The sequence below is a fragment of the Microtus oregoni genome, unplaced genomic scaffold, assembly GCF_018167655.1.
Source record: "Microtus oregoni isolate MIOR12 unplaced genomic scaffold, Mior012 000032F_ref0000030, whole genome shotgun sequence".
Classification (NCBI taxonomy): domain Eukaryota; kingdom Metazoa; phylum Chordata; class Mammalia; order Rodentia; family Cricetidae; genus Microtus; species Microtus oregoni.
Window position 1 is genome coordinate 14,413,343 of NW_024543091.1, and position 20,252 is coordinate 14,433,594.

At 43.2% G+C, this 20,252-nt stretch overlaps 1 protein-coding gene across 2 annotated transcripts in view; it reads right to left on the reverse strand.

The window, feature by feature from the left end:
* Positions 1–20,252, reverse strand: part of Nedd4 (NEDD4 E3 ubiquitin protein ligase) — a 97,251-nt gene that overhangs the window by 42,370 nt on the left and 34,629 nt on the right. Inside the window, exon 1 of one of the 2 annotated variants that reach the window (XM_041679405.1) lies at positions 18,044–19,498. The exons of the other annotated variant lie outside the window; for it this stretch is intronic. Coding sequence (XP_041535339.1) covers positions 18,044–19,483 — 1,440 coding nt within the window. The 5' untranslated portion in view covers positions 19,484–19,498. Of the gene's footprint in view, positions 1–18,043; positions 19,499–20,252 lie in introns of those variants that run through there. 2 annotated transcript variants of the gene reach the window in all.

Here is a 20,252-nt window from a genome sequence, read left to right on the forward strand (position 1 = left end):
CTGGTCTGCATGGCCACCTGCACTTACAGTATATACTTCCCTACACACACACACACAATTTTAAAAAATTGTTTTATTTTAAGCATATGGTTGTTTAGCTAGCATGTATGTAGCGCACTGTGTGCATGCAGTGCCTAGGGAGACCAGAAGAGAGCGTCTATTCTCTTGGAGCTGGAGTTGCAGACAGCTGTTAGTTGCCATGAGGGCCATGGGAACCAAATCTGAATCCTCAGGAGAAGCAGACAGTGCTCTTAACCATTTGAACCATTTCTCCAGCCCCCATATACATAATTTAAAAAAATATAAAATATAAAAAAATATAAATGATGGCAGCCCCCTGAACTTGGGGCTGACTCGGCCTAGGCCAGCCAACATACTCTGGGGCTCTTCCTGTCTCTGACCCCTCAGTGCAGGGATGACAGGTGCACGCTGACACACCCAGCTTTTTATGTGGGTTCTGGGTTTCCACCTCAGGTCCTCCTGCTAGTACCCCAGGCAGGCACTTTACTGATGGAGCCATCTCCCCAGTCCCATGATCCTCCTTCTTTAAAACAAGTAATTAGGACTGAGTTTCCTTTGTCTGCGCATGCGTGCATGCGTGCGTACTCAAGTTTCTCCAGAGCTGTCTGCCTCGTTTTTTCGGTCAGCCTTTCATTGGTAGGTCTGGAGCTCCCTGGCTCACACGCCTAAGGAACCCACCTGTCTCCAGCTCCCCTGTGTAAGGGCTGTAAACCTGTGCCGGTTTTTCGCTGGGGTTCTGAGGACCAAACTCAGAACTCCATGATTTCATAGCAAGCGCTTTCACGACTGAGCCGTTTGCTCAGCCTGAATTGAGGTCTTAAGTTTTTAAAACTATTATTGTACATATGTATATGTATGTATATTACTGGAATGGAGTGAGCACATGCAGGTACACGCACACCACCGCACACAGCGTGGAGAACAACTCTGTGGAGCGGGTTCTAGAGACTGAACCGGGGTTTCCCAGCTTATGCCGAAAGCGTCTTTAACCCGAGCCATCTCTCTGGCCTCTGAACAGTTTCTGAACTTCTATATAAAATAAAATAGTTGCAAAGAACTGGACTTCCGATACCAGAAGAATGAACAATTTCCCAAAACTAACGATCTGTTTGGTGGTCTGAGAAGGATATGAACCAGAGGCCTCCCCTGGAAAGTACAGGCACATGGATGCTATAAATACAGGGCAATCCGAGGCGTTTTTTCCATTTACAAAGGAAAAATAACTGTTCCTATGAGGGCCAATGCATCTGTGATCTTCATTACCGTGTCCCTGGCCAAGCAATTGTTCCACACCCTGAGTATCAAGTATGTCTCTGTGGCAGTCATTTCCGACATTTGAGGGGCAAGCGGCTTGCTTCAGGAGCAAGCGCACACTCAGGCAAATGTATTATTTGGGAAGACCTGAAAATATGAGCAAGAATCCAGGATGCAGGTGACCCTGAAGAGTGTCGTTGGTAGTGGGCACAGTCTGGTCACCAAATAACACTCAAAGATGATTCCAATTTTATGTTCCCAAAAATACTTTTTAGGACATAAAAAAGGGAGAAATCCAAATTCATTTTTAAAAGCAAATTTCTATTATAATTATAAATGCTTTTCTCTTTCTGTGTAACTGTGGTATATGTGTACATAGCATTTTGCTATATGTATAAAACATTCTCCACTTTATTCCTTTGAGGAGGTTTCTTGCTGGACCTAGGCTAACTGTGGTAAAATGAACAGAAGGTGAATGCTCTTGATTCAAGAGTATCCAGTATAATTTTTTTCAAAAATCAGAATTTTAAAAGTTGTTAAGTTGAAGTGTCACAGTTTTGAGGAAAGCTGAACTTGAAGAACCTATGCAGGTGCAGGAGTGCAGGCCTGAAATCCCCATACTTGGGAGACAGAGTGTAAGGATTATGAACTATATCTTAGCCTAGTTCAAAATCAGTCCAAGGCATACAGTGAGACAGTCTCAAAACTCAAGGACTAGGAACCTAGCTCAGCATTGTAGTGCTGGCCTAGCACACACAACTCTGGGTTTGAATTTCAGGACAGAAAAAAGTTTCCAATAAACCTCAGTTACACATAACTTTCTGCACTAAATGAATTCTACAGAGTGGAGGCTTATGGGAGCATGGGAGTAATCAGTTCTCACAAGGCCAGCAACACTCCCTGTGCCTCCTGATAAGACACTACACTTTGTTACAATAACTGGTAAAAATTAAATATAGGATAGTATGTTGGGTTTTCAAATGTCAGTACTTTATAAATCAAAATTTTTAAAAAGAAAATTAAAAACACAAGTAACAAGAAGAACATAGATGGATGGTTCAGCAGTTAGGAGAACTGGCTGCCCTCACAGAGGACCTGGGTTTAGGTCCCAGAACCCACATGGTGGCTCACAACCAACCAGCTGTAACTCCAATTCAGGGGCTCTAAACGCCATCTTCTGGCCTCTGTGGGTACTACACACATGTGGTGCACATACAGATAAGCAGGGACACATTTATATATGTAAATTAAAAAAATTTTTTTTAAAGCAACTTAGAGGAAGGTGGGTTTCTTTAGTCTCATGGTTTGACAGGACACGGTCCATTGTGGCAAAGAAGAAAGGGAAGCAGATGGCTGGGACTCACACATCCTGACAGTGTGGCAGAACAGAGAGAGAGAGCCCCCATGCAGGGCCTGGCTATAAACCTCAAAGTCCGACCCCAGTGACTCACTTCCTCTAACTAGGCTCCACTTCTTACCGGTTCTATAGTCCCCTAGCCAAGGCCACCAGCTGGGGACCAGATGACGTGCTCGTGAGGGCATGGGACATGACAACCCATGGATAATGACACGACACATTTCAAAAACCATAAAATCAAGGAAAATTAACTTCTTCTTTTGCCTTTCCTTTATACTCAATTCTTAGAGATAAACAACAAATTATCAAGTAATTTTGCTTTGTTTTTTGAGACAGTGTTTTTCTGTGTAGTCCTCTTGTTATCCTGGAACTAGCTCTTGCAGATCAGGATGGCCTCCAACTCACGGAGATCTGCCTGCCTCTGCCTCCCGAGTGCTGGGATGAAAGGTGAAAGGTGTGCGTCACCACTGCCTGGCTTAGTTTTGTTTTTGTTTTTGTTTTTTTTTTTGAGACAGGATCTTACTGTCTATCCCTCCAATGGGTAGCCTCAAAATCACAGAAATTCAGCTGCCTTCACCTCCCTAGAGCTAGGATTAAGGGTACCATGCCTGGTTTAAATAGTTTTTAAAAACTTAAAGGGTGTGACAATAAAATCTGTCTCAAGGTAGCCCCTCCTTTGCTAAAACTAGCTACTTTGTCCCGAATGAGGCATTTTTCATTATGGACAGAAGGCACCAACAAGGAACCAGTGATCTGAGATTGTAAAGTCAAATCAGCACTTATGACAGCAAGTGAGACCAGGCAGACAGGAGGCACTGGGTCTCCCCGAGGTCTTAGGTGCTTTCTGCCTAAGCCCTACTTGCCCAGTCCAAAGTGTCAGAACGTTCAGTAGGGCTGGATCATCGAGGCTCACATGGCCTGATCCATTCTGGACATGAACGAGGACCTAAGATGATCAGAGTAGCTTACCAAGCCTGGCCATGCTCCTCACACTGCCTGATATGCTTTGGGATCGTTTTCTGGTTTTTGCACTTCAGGGTTGGAACTGGGTTTCATCTTTATAAAGTGGTCCATGTGTTCCCTAGACATACCCATCTGTTTCTGCTGGTGACCGGGAGCCACGCTTCTATACTAACACATAGAATCCACCGTACGGAGTCTGCAGATTGTTGGTGAAGCTGGACAGATTAGGTTATACGTGAAATTATACATGAAGTTGATATATAATACACTGAATATCAAGTATGCTAAAATTATAACCCTGACCTCCTACTGATAAGACCTCCAACTAAAAAGTACATCATGGCCAGGTAAAATCTACAGCTCAAGAGATCTTACACTGAGATAAAACATGTAACAGTTAAATGTCATCTAAGAAGACTTAAATCATATTTTTCAAAAAGGTTGAAACAATTATTTAGACTTGAGAGATAGCTGAGTTGGTAGAGTGTTTGCATGAAACTCTGAATTTGGAGCCCTGGAGCTGACATAAAAATATGGGCAGGTTGGAGTAGCAAGATGGCTAGACCCAGGTTGGGTTCTCAGAAGCTACATGGTAGCTCACAACTGCCTGTAACTCAAGATCCAGGGTTATGGTGCCTGTTTCCAGTCTCCATAGGCACTGCACACACATGGTACACAGACATGCAAGCCAAACACCCATACACATAAAAAATAAATCTTAAAAAGGAAAAGAACTGGATGTGAACAGCACTAGAGACTTAGAGACATAAGGGTCGCTGAAGGCCACTGGCCATTCAGTCTAGCCCGATAGGTGAGCCCCAGGTCCAACGGGAGCAACAGAAGACGACATTCGACATCGCCCTGTGGCCTCCAAATGCATGTGCACCCTAAAAACAGGAGCTCACTCGTGAACACTGCACATACAAAAAGTAAAACAAAGAAACAATCTGTCAGCCTCTCTGCACTGTACATGGTATGACCTCATTGTTTAACTGTGGAGATAACTACACTTTAATCCACAGTTTACAGGAAAACAAATTTGAAATCCATAAACCACTGCGCTACAGTTCACACTAGCAGTCTACACGATGCTGTTAATTTAAGAGATTGCTATGTGGACCGGTTCAGCTTTCTGAGGGCTGAGGTTACAGGCACAAGTGACCTGCCAATCTACAGCTTCATGAAGGAAACGAAGGAATTCTCTTCAACTCAACCTTCCCTGGTTTGGTAACATTCAATGTTTAATATATATATTATATACAATATTAATATATATTAAACACTACATGTCAGCAAACCAAGAATGAATAAACACACACATGTGCGTGCACACAACTAAGCAACCATACATTTAAAATAATAAATCTTAAAAAAACCAAACAAGATGACTTTTTTTTTTAATGCAGGCTGTCCTATCAAAGTATTCTATAACAAATATATTAAAAAGCACAATTTGTTTGTTTGGATTTGGTAAGGTTTTCCCTAACCACCAACAAATAGAAGAAGGATATAGGGGAGCTGTAAAACAAAATTAATAAAATAAGAAAGGAAGACATGAGATGGGACAAAATGACTGAAGATGTTAACAGTGTCTGAAACTGAGAGGCGGCCACTCACTACATTATCCCCTCTGCTTTTTTTGTGTATGTCTGAAAATTTCCAAAATAAAAGGTTTTACATAGTGGTGGAAAATGGTTTTTAATGACACAGGCAGCTTTTTTTAAAAAATATTTATTTATTTATTTATTATGTATACAATATTCTTTCTGTGTGTATGTCTGCAGGCCAGAAGAGGGCACCAGACCTCATTACAGATGGTTGTGAGCCACCATGTGGTTGCTGGGAATTGAACTCAGGACCTTTGGTAGAGCAGGCAATGCTCTTAACCACTGAGCCATCTCTCCAGCCCCAACACACACAGGCAGCTTTTATGAGGCACTAAGGGGCACGAGGATGAAATTAATAACTGGTGTTATAGGAGGTGAATCACGCTGGGTGGATTACAAGGCCAATAAGGTAATCGGAGGGCTGGGAAGGCGGCTCGGTGGCTGGAACGCTGGCCTGCAAATGTGAGCCCATAGTTCCAGTCTCCAGAACCCACCTGGAGTTCCAGCCTTGAGAAAGCGGCAGAGGCCTCTTCCAACACTCCCCTACCCAAAATGGCTTGTAAAACTAGCCATGCCAGCAAACTCCAGGCTTGACTGGGAACCCCCATCTCCAAGAGTAGAGTGGGAACCATTGAGGATGATCCCTGACACCAACCTCAGCCCTCACAAGCATGCACACACGTGTGCACGCACAGATGATTTGACACCAACCGCAAGCCCCCCCACAAGCATGTGCACACGTGTGCACCCACAGAAAAAGTAATCAGAGAAAACAAAGCAATTCCACACCTTTGACCACAAGTTGGGGAAAGAGAGACAGGTAAAAGGGAAACCGCCTCTCCAGGAATGCCAGGTAATACTCTCCAGCCTTAGCTGTCACTCAACAATGGCAGTACGAATGGATGCTACTGGCTGGGAACATTATTCATCAGGCTGTAGTCATCCTGATGGAATTTTCCCTCCAGACACTTGTTTTTTCCTTTTGGTGTGATTTTTACCAAAATAACCTTTTCTAAGCAGCTTCCCCAGTTGGGTTTTCCTACTGCAGGGTGAAAGTCCTGTCAGCCTGTGGTAGAGCAAGGGCATATTAGAACACAACGGTACTGAGCTTCAGTCCTTCTTTCTCATGCGGAAGCATCTGGCCGGTTTTTATGGCATATGAAATCTATTCACTGATTAACTCTGTGGAAGAACACACTAAGCTTTCCTTCAAGTTAAAAGTCCTAGTTGAGGCTTTTTTTAGACACAACGATGAGCATCCCACACCAAATTCCACCAGGAGGCCATTGTGATATCTTCTCCACCTAGCCCTCCTCTTGAACACACTTTGGGGGATGCACATGTATGCACAAGCATGTGGTGCATGTTTCATGTGTGCAACTATGTGGAGACCATCGGACAGCATCCGTGTCATTCCTCAGGCACTACCCATCTTCGGTTTTTCTTTTCTCTGCAGGCAGTATCTCTCGTGGAATCCGGGACCACCATTCGACTAGGGTAGCTGACCTGTCTGTCTCTGCCTCCCATCCATCATAAGCCACCATGGCCAGCATATTACATGGGTGCTGGGAGTCGAACTCAGGTCCTCATGCCTGCTCAACAAGTATTTTACTGACTGAGCCATGTTGCTTCTCTCTTAAACGCATACCCTTTCCTCCTGAGACAGGGTTTCTCTGTGTAGTCCTGGCTGTCCTGGAACTCAGAAACCTGCCTGCCTCTGCCTCCCAAGTGCTAGAATTAAAGGTGTGTGCCACCACTGCCCAGCTCTAATGCATTTTGAATAGGATGGTTCTATGTCTGTGAGAGACAGGAATGCATGCTTAGAGTTAGTGTATTGTCAAGAACGTGCACACTTAAGTCCTAGGACAGCCAGGGTTAAACAGAGAAACTCTAATCTCAACACCCCTCACCCCAAAAGAATGTTAAAAGGTCACTGCATGTGTTAAGGAAATAACATTTTATATTATGATATATGTTTGAATTAGTTGCTGCAGGAGCAGATATGCTTCCAGAATGTGCCTAGGTATATCAGACAATAAATGTGAAGGCCAGGCAATCTTATTTATTGCAAATTAATCCCACCAAAACCTCGAGAATCAGATTAAGCAAATATCACTTTTAAGATTCTGTTTACTCTGAGTTAATAGTTATAATCTCCCAGAAAGAAAGCACCTCTCTGTGTCTATCACTGTGTGTATAACACGGGATAACAATACGAGGTGTCTTCTCTGAAGAAAGAAAGTGACCAGAGCGACAAGAGGCAGATCTGCAGAGATTACTTCCTGAAGAAGCGCTCCCCTCCACCCAATTTGAAAAACACCACATTACAGAACCTACAAGCAACTTCAGACTGATTCTCTTTCAAAAGTAAATAACGGCCTGTCCTGGTAACACAGGTTTTTCATCCAGCACTCAAGAGCCACAGGCAGGCAGAACTCTGTTAGTTTGAGTCCAGCCAGGTCTACACACAGTGCATTCCAGGACAGCCAGGGCTACATAAAGGAACAAACAAATAAACAAAGAACAACAGGCACTTGGTGAACAGTGCCCAATAAAGAACTAACTGCAGTGAGCGTAAAGAAACAACGTAGCACCCCAAGCAAAACCAAACAAAGACTCTTGAACTGAAAGATTCTCAGGGATAGAAGCGATTGTACAAGCAGTAAGTGAAGTATCAGAAAATAAGAAAGACAAACATGGTGCCTCACACCTGCACCCCCAGGCTTGAGAGGCAGAGGCAAGAGGACCGCTCTAAGTTTGCAGCTAGCTTTGTGTACACAGTGAATTCTAAGCCAGCCTGGGCTAGAAAGTGAGGCTCTGTTTCTAAAAGGAGAACCAGGAAGGAGGATGTAGCTCAGTTGGTACACTGTCTGACTAGTGAGCAGGGAGCCTAAATTTGACCAGCAGCACAGCAGAAACAGGTGTGCTGGTACACGTCTGGTTAAAACCAACGCTCAAGAGGTGGAGGCAGCAGAATCCAGCTCAAGGTCATTCCTGGCTACACAATGTCATGCAGGCCGAATAGGAGACCCTGTCTCAAAACAAACAAGAAGAAACACCAACCCCCTCTGAAACTTTAATAATTAAAAATAATAAAAATGAAACCATCAAAATTTTGGAATTAAAAGGAAAACTTGGGAAATTTTCTGGAAAATAGAATAATAAATAAACTTAAAAAAAATGAGAGGAAAGTCAATTATATGATCAATCTAAAAAGTGCCAATTTCAGTCAGGAGGAATTCTAGAAACACAACAGAAAATTCTAAAAGAAGTATCATTTAACTTTTCAATTAAGCATGTTATAATGTGATAAACACTTAAAGTCTATGGGCCATCACACGGTCAGCTGTTTGAATTAGGCATCTGGAGTTTACTCTATATAATAGCATTTCCCCCCTTCTGGTGGTTTTCTGTAAATTTTGTTGTCCTCCCAACTCTCAATTAAAAGCTCTTCAAACCCTAGAATAATTTTTGCTACTTAGGTCAGGCTCATATTCTGTTTCTGGTAAATATTTTAGTTAAATTCATTTGCCATGGACTTGAATGTCCACTAAGCTCCATGACCCTGTAAGAGGGCTGAGCCTTGGTCATGAGGAAAGGCCATTCTTAGCTAAAACAGTCACTCGAAGCCCCAGTCAAAATTAGAAGGATCCCAACTTCAGGCTCAGGAGGAACTCATTAGCTATTAAACAATGCTAACTGTAGGCTAGCATGATGATCGTTTGCAATGCCCTTTAAAGTCTTTCTCCATTCAGTTTTCCTTGCAGAGAACTTGATCTGTGCCTTTTGCTCAGACACGGAGCGCTAGGGTACCAGTTGGTGGAATGTGTAGGCTATGAATCACAGTCTACTGCGGAAACTAATCCTTGAGTCAGGATCACAATATTCCACTGGCACTCACCCCGGGACGAGATATTCATTTAGGAGGGCCGTTCAGTCATCCTGAATAGCCTAGTTTGGTTATCTGTCCCTGCCAGGCAGTCAGGTCACCCTCAGCCAGCAAGATCCTCTCTACCTCATCCCAAAGGGGCCACGACTTTATTCATTAAAGTCAATTGTGAACTACCTGTTGTGAGCTGCCTGGTGTTGGACCAAATGTGTCCTCTGCAAGGGCAGCAAGCACTCTTAACCCATGAGCCACTTCTCCAAGCCCTGGATAAAGTTACTTAAGCTGCACAAAGGAAAAAAACAATCCTAAGATTTTTTTTAAAATGTCAATTTATACTTGAAAAGCAATATACAGCTTTTGGAAGCACTATGAAGGTATGATGCAGGACAATGGTCTGTATTCTGTCAATTATATTTTAAATAAATGCTGATTGGCCAGTAGCCAGACAGAAAGTACAGGCAGGACAACTAGGCAGGAAGTAGAGGCAGGGAGACAAGAACAGGAGAATTCTGGGAAGAGGATTCTGCTTTTTGCAGTCCTGACCCGGCCAGGACTGAGCAAGCAAGATGTAACTGCCTCACCGAAAAAGGTACCAAGCCACGTGGCTAACAGACAAGAATAATGGGCTAATATAAAAGTTAATAAGAAGCCTCAGCTAATGGGCCGATCAGTTTATAGTTAATGTAGACCTCTGTGTGATTTCTTTGGGAAATCTTAACGACTGTGGGAACCGGGCAGGGCAGAAAACTCAGTCAACAAAGGTATAGAAAAATGACTTTCAAACTTTCTCCTTTAAGGTAGCAAAAGAAGTCACAGCACATAATGTCTCAATTAATCACACTGTGCAGGTGAAGAGTCCAACAGTCTCAATAGTGTAACTGGCATGCCAGAAGAAGTATGTTCTGAGGATTCGAGAGTTGCCAGAAGAGGTAAGGACAACAGATGACAGCTGTGTGGGAAAACTTAACATAAGAACCATTTAAAGTAACACAAATAGAGGTGGTTCAGTGGACACCAGGCATGGACATGGTGCACTTATATACATGTAGGCAAATCACTCATACATATAAAATAAAAACAAATATTTTAAAAATAAAATAACACCAATGTTTCTGAATGGCAGATCTTGGCTAATGACTAATTATTTCCATGAACCAAAGCTGTGTGTATAATACTGTTCAACACCATTTGGTAAGAACTCACATCACCACTTAGGAATGTATAAAGTTTGAATGCCATTATTTCCATTAAGATACATAGCATACTAAACACAAAGGCAGCCTCTCTGTGGTGTGTTCACTTTTCATGATTGAACTCAGGGTCTAAACATCTAGGTTAAAAACTGGGTGTCAATTATTTTACACATAGTATCAGGAAACCAATCTAAACCATGTCTTATTTCCCACAGGAAATAATAAAATTCAAAAAGTTACAAAGGCCGGGCGGTGGTGGCACACGCCTTTAATCCCAGCACTCGGGAGGCAGAGGCAGGCGGATCTCTGTGAGTTCGAGGCCAGCCTGGTCTACAAGAGCTAGTTCCAGGACAGGAACCAAAAGCTACGGAGAAACCCTGTCTCGAAAAATCAAAAAAAAAAAAAAAAAAAAAAAAAAAAAGTTACAAAGGTTCCGTTTCCTTTCAAATTCCAGCTCTGGAATCACTATTGACTCCCATGTCTTAACAGATTTGAACAGTAACAATCCATTCTTTAAATCTAGTTTCTCTCTTCTGTGAAATTGTTTTGTGTTCGATAATGAATTCCAGCCTCCCACATCCTAACATCTGTAATGTAGCCAGTACTATATGTTGACAGAAACAGTAGATTCACTCCATCCTGGTGAGCCGAAGCAGAAGTTAAGCACTAAGAGATATCTTTTTGTTTTGTTTTTTTTGAGATGGGGTCTCTCTCTATAGCCCTAGCTGTCCTGGACTGATCTACCAGCTTCTGCCCCAAGTGTGATGATTAAAGGTATATCTCATCTATTCTTCGGTCAAGAGGCATTTAGGTTGTTCAGAACCTAGGAACAGTTTAAATGCTCCTTGGCCAAAGAATGGATAAAGAAAATGTGGTACATTTACACAATGGAGCACTATGGGGGGGGGGGGGGTGTGGAGATAATGACATCTTGAAATTTGCAGGTAAATGGATGGGATTTAGAAAACATCATATTAAAAAAAAGAAAAAATCATATTGAGTGAGGTAACCCAGACCTACAAAGACAAATATAATATGTACTCACTCGTAAGTGGCTTTAGACATAAAGCCAAGAAAAAACAGCCTACAGTTCACAAACCCAGAGACCCTAGACAACAAAGAGCTCTCTAAGAGTGACATACATGGAACTAATCTACATGGGAAGTAGAAAAAGACAAGATCTCCTGAGTAAATTGGGAGCATGGGAATCATGGGAGAGGGTGGAAGGGGAGCGGAGAAAAATATATAGTTCAATAAAAACAATAAAAATAAATAAAACTCATTTCTATTAGAAAAAAAAGGTATGTCTCATCACACCTGGCCTTGAGGAACATCTTTTTCAAGGGAATGCTCTCTCCCCTACTAAGAGATGTGCATGGTACCATCTGCCAAGCCTGGCTCCTTCCAGCTCTTCCCACCTCATCCCTACCCTAAACCTTTCCAGGCCAGGGGCTGGGCTTCCCTTCCCCCAGCTTCCGATTCCCTAATTTACACATTCTGAGTTTGGCTCTTTCTTGGTCCTCTTTTGCTCTGCCTCCTCCCTTCCCATACTGGCCCAGTTCAGTCTGGACCCTTTCAGTTGCCTCTGGCTGAGCTCTCCCTCGTGTTTACAACACAGCCCTTCTCCTCAACTATACCTAGGTAGGGCCATGTCCTCATTTTCATTGGCCACTAATAGTCTTTGCTTGGTAAGATTTTTTTTTTTTTTCTAGAAAGCACCATGGCTCATGGCTTTGCAGTATCCCTAAGTCCCAAGAAGGCCTGGTCCTTTCTTCCTCCCACAGACATCCAACACCCAATGTAGAAATGCCGTGGGTTCACTTGGTCAAGGTGTTCTCTGTAGCTGGTGAGCTGAGCTACAGGGTTCAATGCCACACAGGCACCTTTCTTTTCACGTTCAGACCTGCTGCTGGGGTTACGTCCCAGTGGTCCCAGTGAGTTTTTACATCTTAGCAACGGTGAGACTGTTGTCAACAACCGCCCCTGCACTGACCGACCCCCTGCCCAACCAGATGGGTCACAGATCTGCTCCTCTGCCATTCTGGGCATTTTTCTTTGCTCTCTAAGCCCCTATCATCTTCTGACTCCAGCCTTCCAGGCTCCAGCAAGGGCCGACACCAGAGCCTGAAGCAGACACCAGCAATGCTTCGGATATTCTGGGGATATGCTAAGACACCTGCTTCCCCTTCTCCCAGTCTTCCCTTCCGCTAATCACCTTTCCAACTTCAGCACGTGGCCTGGCCACGCCCAGCAACTCTGCCAAGCCTCTGCTTGGCCCTGCTCCCAGGCCGGGCCTCTCCAGATCTAATCTTGTCTTGTCACCCCTCCCGATCCAGAAGGGTTTACAACAGCTAGCTCAAGCAGGCTCCCTATCTTACAAGAAACTGACGCAGCTGCCTATTCGCCACACAGTTTCTAGGAAGTAGCCTTAAAAACCTTGGCTCACTTTCTACAGAGAGACTCTACTTTGTTCTATTTTCCACAAATGTTTTATTATATTTATCTATGTGCATGATTGTGCACACATGTGTGTGCCACAGTCCATATGTGGAGGTCAGAGGACACTTGTGGGAGTTGATTCTCCTCTTCTACCATGTGAGTCCCAGGGATTAACTTCAGGTCATCAGGCTTAGCAACAAGTGACTTTACTTGCTGAGCCATCTTGATGTCAGGCAAGAGGCTGAGAATGGCAGGCAATGCTGTCGACCCACACCCATTGCCATCAGTGGGTTATTAAAAAATAAAAAAGGCACAAAGTTATGAGGGGGAGGGGTAAGGGTGGGTCCAGGAGGATTTAGAGGAAGTAGCAAGGGATGAATATGATCAGAGTACATTGTATGAATGCATGAAAATTTCAAAATAGTAATAAAATACTATATTCTTAAAGATTGATTGTGGCTATGCGCAGCAGCCCTGAGCTCCCACTGGAAGTTTTCTGTTCCCTCACACGCCATTGCTACAGCATCCAGTCTGGATTTTACCAGCCACACTCTCTTATCTAATTCCAAGGTGAAAGAACAGAGAGCCCTCCTATTCCTGGAAGAGAGAGAGCACTTCCTTTGTATTTCATTTTAAAATCACCCCAAACTGAGTCTTCTAGGTAACAAACAGTCTACATTACATCACCCTCAGACTATAGCATGTAGTCGGCTCCTACGCTTGTTGTTCTTAGCTCTTTGATTATTTCAACTTGGGCTTTAACCCTGGGGTTTTCCTCGCTGTCTCTTGCTCCTAACTACTCCATGGAATGGACAGTTGACTTGTCTGTTGGAAGTGCATGCCATCTTCTGGCCCTTCCCTTGATTCTAGTTCACCAACTTTTCCTGGCCTGTCTACTGACTCACTGAGTCTCTCTTTTACCTTCATTCACCCTCTCCTCAAAATCAGCAGTCCTCAGGATCCCATCTTGTCTCACGTGATGCATGGCCTAGCTGAGCTGATCCTTACCTGAGGCTCTCGAGCACACTCCTACCTATCAGTCTAGGTTGCCGGCTCCTCTCCAGGAGCAGCTCCTGTTACTCCAGGAGTCCTAGCCGACAGCAGGACTGTCTCTGTGTACTGGTAACACTTCCTCTCACGTTCAGTCTGGTCCTCCAGCTCCTGAACCCCCATCACGTGACAGTTCATACCAGTGTTTACCCAAACACACATGGTAAGAAAAGTTAAGATTCACTTAAAATCCATGGTGCCACAAATAATTATCTTTTAAAAACACAAGAGTGAACACTTTTGAATAAAGATGCCTATCGATGGGGCTGGATAGATGGCTCAGTAGTCAAGAAACAAACTGCTCTTACAGAAGATCTGAGATGGGTTCCCAGCACCCACATCAGGTGGCTCACATTCACCTCTAACTCCAGCTCCAGGGGAGTTGAGATCACTGGTCTCTCAGGACACAGGCACTCACATCCACACATCCACACAGAGACACACATCCACACAGACTGAGACACACACACACACACACACTTATTTAAATAAAACAAATATGTCTACTGACAACGCACTGTTAACAGGATACAAAGGACTCTCAACTCCTACGCTAACCCAAGCATCACCTCCTCCCACGCCCTCTGTGCCTCTCATTTGAGTCCTACTGAGCAACAGGCACATCTCTGGCCTTCATGCACCGAGGCTTCTGCCTAAAGCACCATTTCTTACCAGAAGGCATTTCCTATGGCAATGCCTGATACATTTTCAGCCGGTACTCTGACATCTAGTGTGTGATAGGCCCACTGCAGTACACAAGACAGCCCCACCCCCAACAAGAGAATGATCCGGCCCCACACATAAACAGTACTGAGATAAGAATCCCCGCCCTAGAATATCAGTCTAGACTTTCCTGGTAAACTTCAACTCACTTGTCCAGACCCAGCTCTTGTGTTACCCAGCTCCGCTGTGCAGACCCCTAACAGGTCCCTTCAATGCCATGCTTCCTTGTCACACATTCATCAGTGACATAGTTATATTTTACTGTTTGTCTCTGTTACTATAACGTTGCTGTCCCCTTAAACAAAGATCATACTCTATTCACCTTTTATTGTCAATGCCCAATATTTAAATGTATGCTAAATGAATGTGAAATGATATATCTGCAGAGAATACATAGTATCTCCAAGCAAATACTCCAGGCCCAAATACCTCTCAAGTCATTATTATAACTCTTCACTTCTAAGAAACATTTTTTTGACCAAATTCCTATGTTGCATCATAGTTCCAGCATTGATATTTATTTATACACCCCCCCCCCCCACACACACACCAGAGTTTCTCTGTAGCTTTGGTTCCTGTCCTGGAAACTAGTTCTTGTAGACTGGGCTGGCCTCGAACTCAGAGAGATCTGCCTGCCTCTATCTCCTGAGTGCTGGAATTAAAGGTGTGCACCACCAACTCCAGGCTATGTCATTTTATGGGAAAGATTAAGTGTTTTTTAAGCTAGACATAATGTCCATGAAATTATGTAAAATATAAAATACTGCAAAAAATAATGGATGCTAAAATATGCAAATCTTTAAAACATTGATCTTAAGAGTAATTACTGAATTATATCATCTTGAGATTAATAATGATAAAAATTAAGACATAAAAATATTTTAAGATCTACTCCTTTAGGCTTAAGTGATATATTTATCTAGGGTACTTAAGTACTAGACAACAAGCAGAAAACCTTTATTTAAAAAAAAAAAAGAAAAACAAAGTTTCTAACAGAAACATGAACACAAATGGACAACGGAAGGCACAGCCAAGCCAGGGTTGAGTTCGAGGTTCACTAAACAGGGCAATGGAGCCTTTGGGCATCCTAACAACACAACAACAGAGATTCAGAACATAACACACAGGGAAAGGGAACTAAAAACAAACAAACTCCAGATTTTAGAATCAAAACTATTCAGAACTGTCCTTTAGCTCCTCAATCTATTTCTTGATTAAGCTGACAGACTACTATAGTCATCAATGAAACACCAAACCTCTCTTGGTGGGTCACGGGCCATCATTATTGCCTTTACCTACCTAAGACTGTATTTCAAATGCACTCAGAAAACACAAGAGCCATCATGATGAGGTTTCAAGAGCCCATCTCTAGTCTAGGCTGTAAGGACAAAGGATAGCCTGTGTCTTAGACACAGGTTACAAGTCTTCCTTGGACAGTAAACATTAGTCATTTACGAGCTGGGATTCTAAGAGACCTATAAACTCCACACTAGGCTGCTGGAAACTGGTAGCTGAACACACGAGAGGAGAAACTGGAGGCCTCTCTACCTCAGACACCAGGGTCTCTGACCAAAGCAGTTATTTGATTTCACTGCTGCTCAGTATGGAGAGCTGACATTACCAAGAGCGGTTCCAGTATCAACTTGTTAAATGTGAATGCAGACTCAGCATCTCTGAACATGAACCCAGACTAAGTGGAGACATGAGAAATATTTTGGGAGTTGTTTATTTATAAGCGAGTTACAATAAACCACTATAATTAGATTAATATATCATTATTGATAAACACAGTATTACTTCCATGTTTAGAAAAGGAATTAGTATAAGCCCTCAATTTGCCATTTATCAGTGAGATCAAATTAGACACAGTAGACAATAAGTATAACTGTTATACTGCTTTTAGGATTTTTATGAGGAAATTGTTCAGTGCATGTTGAAGAACAATTTAAAGTTCTCAGACACATGATACTTTCTGGATTCTCACAACCAACAGAGTTTGGGCAAAGCTAGGCATAAGGTGTCACAAAGCAGTATTTGTTAGTTTGCTAGAAAGTTTAAAGGTCCATGAAAACATACGCTCTTAGCAATGCAACAGCACTTAATGCTTCAATGGCTACATTTAAAGTGCCCTTTGGAAAGCGTCCTTAACAAATGGTAACGTTTCCATAAGGACAACTGTCTTAGGGTTAGTTCTATAATTTTTTCCAGGTTCATGACTTCTTCAGATTGCTTTTAAATAAGTTTGAAACACTGATTGAGTCAACAGATTATAATGTCGCTTCAAGCCTCCAGTTCTCCTCCTCTTTTTGGTGTGGTGGTGGGGAATTAAACTGACTATCTGTAACACAGGTCAGAATTTGGAATGTAACCCCTCTTTACCACAGTAAAGTAGCTGCAGAGCTTAACCTTGGGAACAGTGATTGGACTTAACAGATTTCCAAAGAGAAAAACCAATTACCTAATTCTCTAACTCTACTTGTCTAGTAGTTATCTGAATTCCCCCCTAACATTTAATATAGATATTGGGTATTAGGAAAACAGATAAGGTGTTGTCCCCCACCTTCAAAAAAATAAATAAATAAAAAAGAATAAAAAAAAAAAAACCTATGTGCTGTCTGTCAATCTAGAGTTAATGTAGTCAGAAAAAACAATTAAATTTCCTGGAATTTAGCAAGACCTTCCAAATACAGAATTTTTAAAGGCAACTTTAGTTCAAAACACTTTAAATGCTTTGGAAAGGCCAAGTTACATAGAGAGCCAATCTGGCTCCGATCTGTTAAATTACTAATAAAATAAAGCAACACTGTCAAAACAACAAACTAGGGTAGTAAATAGGAAATTACAGGAATGACCTAGTAAGTTTAAACCAATTCAAACTCATAAAACTTAGGAATCAATAGTGTTGAAAAAGTGAGTTACATTTGGGAGGCGGCACTAACCGGGAACTCAACAAAAACAGGGTGGAACAACGTTCCTGTGGTTAGGGTATATATAAACGCAAAGCCCAGTTATTTTTCCTCTTCTAAAACACGCAGTATAACAGACTTTTTATCATCGATCTCACAAATACATACATTTTAAAGGCATTTATTTCTTCTGCGTTCGTGCATAAGCAGGCAGTCACATTTTTGTGTTTGGGGCTTACATTTTTTTGAAGGAACTCTATCGTGGCTTTATTTCACAATGATTATGGAGGGGAGAGAAGGAAATGGTGATTTCTTAAGGTTGGAAGAGCACATGGGGCCGTGCATGAAAAAAAAATACACACCAGAATTGAGTGTTATAAGACCCAGCCAGTTCTAGAAGAATTTCATGATTTAAATCAGCAAGGAAAGGTAATTTTTTAGTAGTCTATCCACTGGTTAAAAAAGAGTGGAAAACAACAGAGAGTTCTTCAGATTTACAAATAGAAAGTTGATACTTTCCACATACTCCCACGATAAGGGCCAGAAGGTAAGAACAGACACTGTTATAACCAGTTATAACCAACAGTTTCAGTAAGTCACACGAACGAAATCAGTGTTTAGCAAGACCGAAAGACACTTACCTTGCCAGACAGCTCGTTTGCCGAGTGTCCCTTTCTCCACAAACTATCAACTTTACCGTCATTCCCAGACGCAAACTTTATGAGTAATTGAGATGGTCCCCCCTTGGAACAATTGTGCTTCAGGCTGGACAGACAGGAAACATTCGGGTACGTCCCTCCCAGTGAAACACTTCTTTGTAAGGCAGCATGGCTTTTGCTTATCTGTGCATTTGGTCTTTCCAACTCTCCACGGCTATTTCTATGGCAATCCACGTCTGGTGTGGCTGGTGAGCAGGGGGATGCCCTCTGCGTGAGTATGGCATGGTCCGAATCGGGCTGGAGCTGGAGCTCTGACCTCTCAGATATGCAGCCACCACGTGAGTTTTCACAGCCTGACACGGTTGGTTTTTGCTGGGTCCAGTGCACCGACACACAGGAAAATCCCTCAGGCAGCTTCTCACACACAGTCTGTTTGGGCCTATTGTTCGAAATGACAATTTTATTTTGCAGTGAGCTCTTGATGTGGAGAGGCCGTACATCTCTGGCTTCTCCAGGAGTACAGACCATTTTAGACAATCGAACCCCATTGACAGCTGTCGACAGAAAGCCTTTGGTGCCAGTGCCATCTTCATGATGTGCAGTTTCAGTAGGAGATACAACCAACTGGTGTGAGGTCTGGTAGGCACCCCTGTTTGTCGGGGATGCTGGCGGGGTGTTTGAAGGACTCCTGGGGAAAATGACCAAGGACGTGCAGCGTTTCAGTGGGACTTTTGGATTCCTGCTCACCGGCAGTTTCATAATCTCTGCTCCATGATCCAGGTTCTCCTGGGTGAAGGGAAGGCCACTGGGACTTCGGCACAGAACTTCACGGGGAATAGAGCTGACTGGCACACTGCTGTTGGAGGTGCTGTCGGAAGGTAAATTTCCACTAAAAAAGGTCTCATAGCTGCTACTGTCACTGACAACACTGCTGGTGTAGGAGCCTCCACTTGTGATGCTTGCACACGACCCATAGTCACTGCCACTGCTGCTGTAAGACCCACTGTCGCTGGCTGAGAAGTGACTGATGCTGCCGCTGCACACAGCAGAAGCACCTAAGAGGCTGCCATCACTGGCACTGGGCAGTTCCCCATCAACCCTGGTGCTGCTGCAAATACCATCCTTCAAAACACCGGTAAAGGAAGCGTCATCCCTGTCGGCCACGGCAGTGCTGGATGGAAGATCCCCTCCGTACCTGGGCTGCAGCGAGATCTGCAGGCAGCTGCTTTTTTTGCCACTGCTTTCAGAGGATCTTTGCTCTATCCACGGAGCCAGTGGTGTCTGTCTGGGGGTCAGCCTCATTTGAACAACGCTGGCCACTGAGATTCGGGGCGGTCTCTCCAGGTCATCTCCGGAGGGCTCCGACAGTGGGTAAGTCTTGCTTCTGCTGGCTGCGAAGTGCAATCGTAAACTCTGTGCCATTTGTTCTCATTTCCAAGCATGTTCAGGGCTGAGAGTCAAAACAAAGATCTCTGTCTGTAGACGTGTTAGCAGCAGCTGCGCTGCACCCAGAGGAAAAACCATCGGTGGCGTGAGAAAAGCTGGTCAGGAGGCGTCTTGAACCTTAGGACAACGTGAGATACCCGATTTCATAGAAAAGGACGACCCATGCCGGGCACTGACATTTCCCAAGTGTCTAGAATCGCCCGTAGTCAGAACGCCTTCACTGACAAAGCACTTGATTTCCAGCGACCTTTAAGCTGAGCTCAGCTGCAGCCCTGACTCAAACACAGCCAACCTTGTTTCAATTATACCTTCGCCAATTTGCATGAATGAGTAACGCAAGAACAACAAGCTTCTTGCATTTCAACTTGAAACCGTGTTTTTCACCCCAGCCCTACAAAACGAACATTTAACTCCAGAAATCTCAGTGCCTGTGCTTTCCCCAGCGATCCTGACCACTAATATTTTCACCCAAAGGTATAGGATTACAGGAAGTGGGTAGGAATAAAACCCGTGTGATTGAGTATCAAATTGAAGATTGAATTTCCAAATAGTAGCCATACTGAGGGATTTAGTCAGGTTAGTTAATGCTGGGAATATGAACTGTAATTTTTTTTTTAAAGAGTAAGTGCAAACAGTTAAATACATTTGGAAATATGAAAACTTTGGGGGGGAGGAACCTTAGTGTTAAATTAAACAGATAAATATTTTAGCAAAACACAATTATGAAAGTGAAAGTTGACAGGCT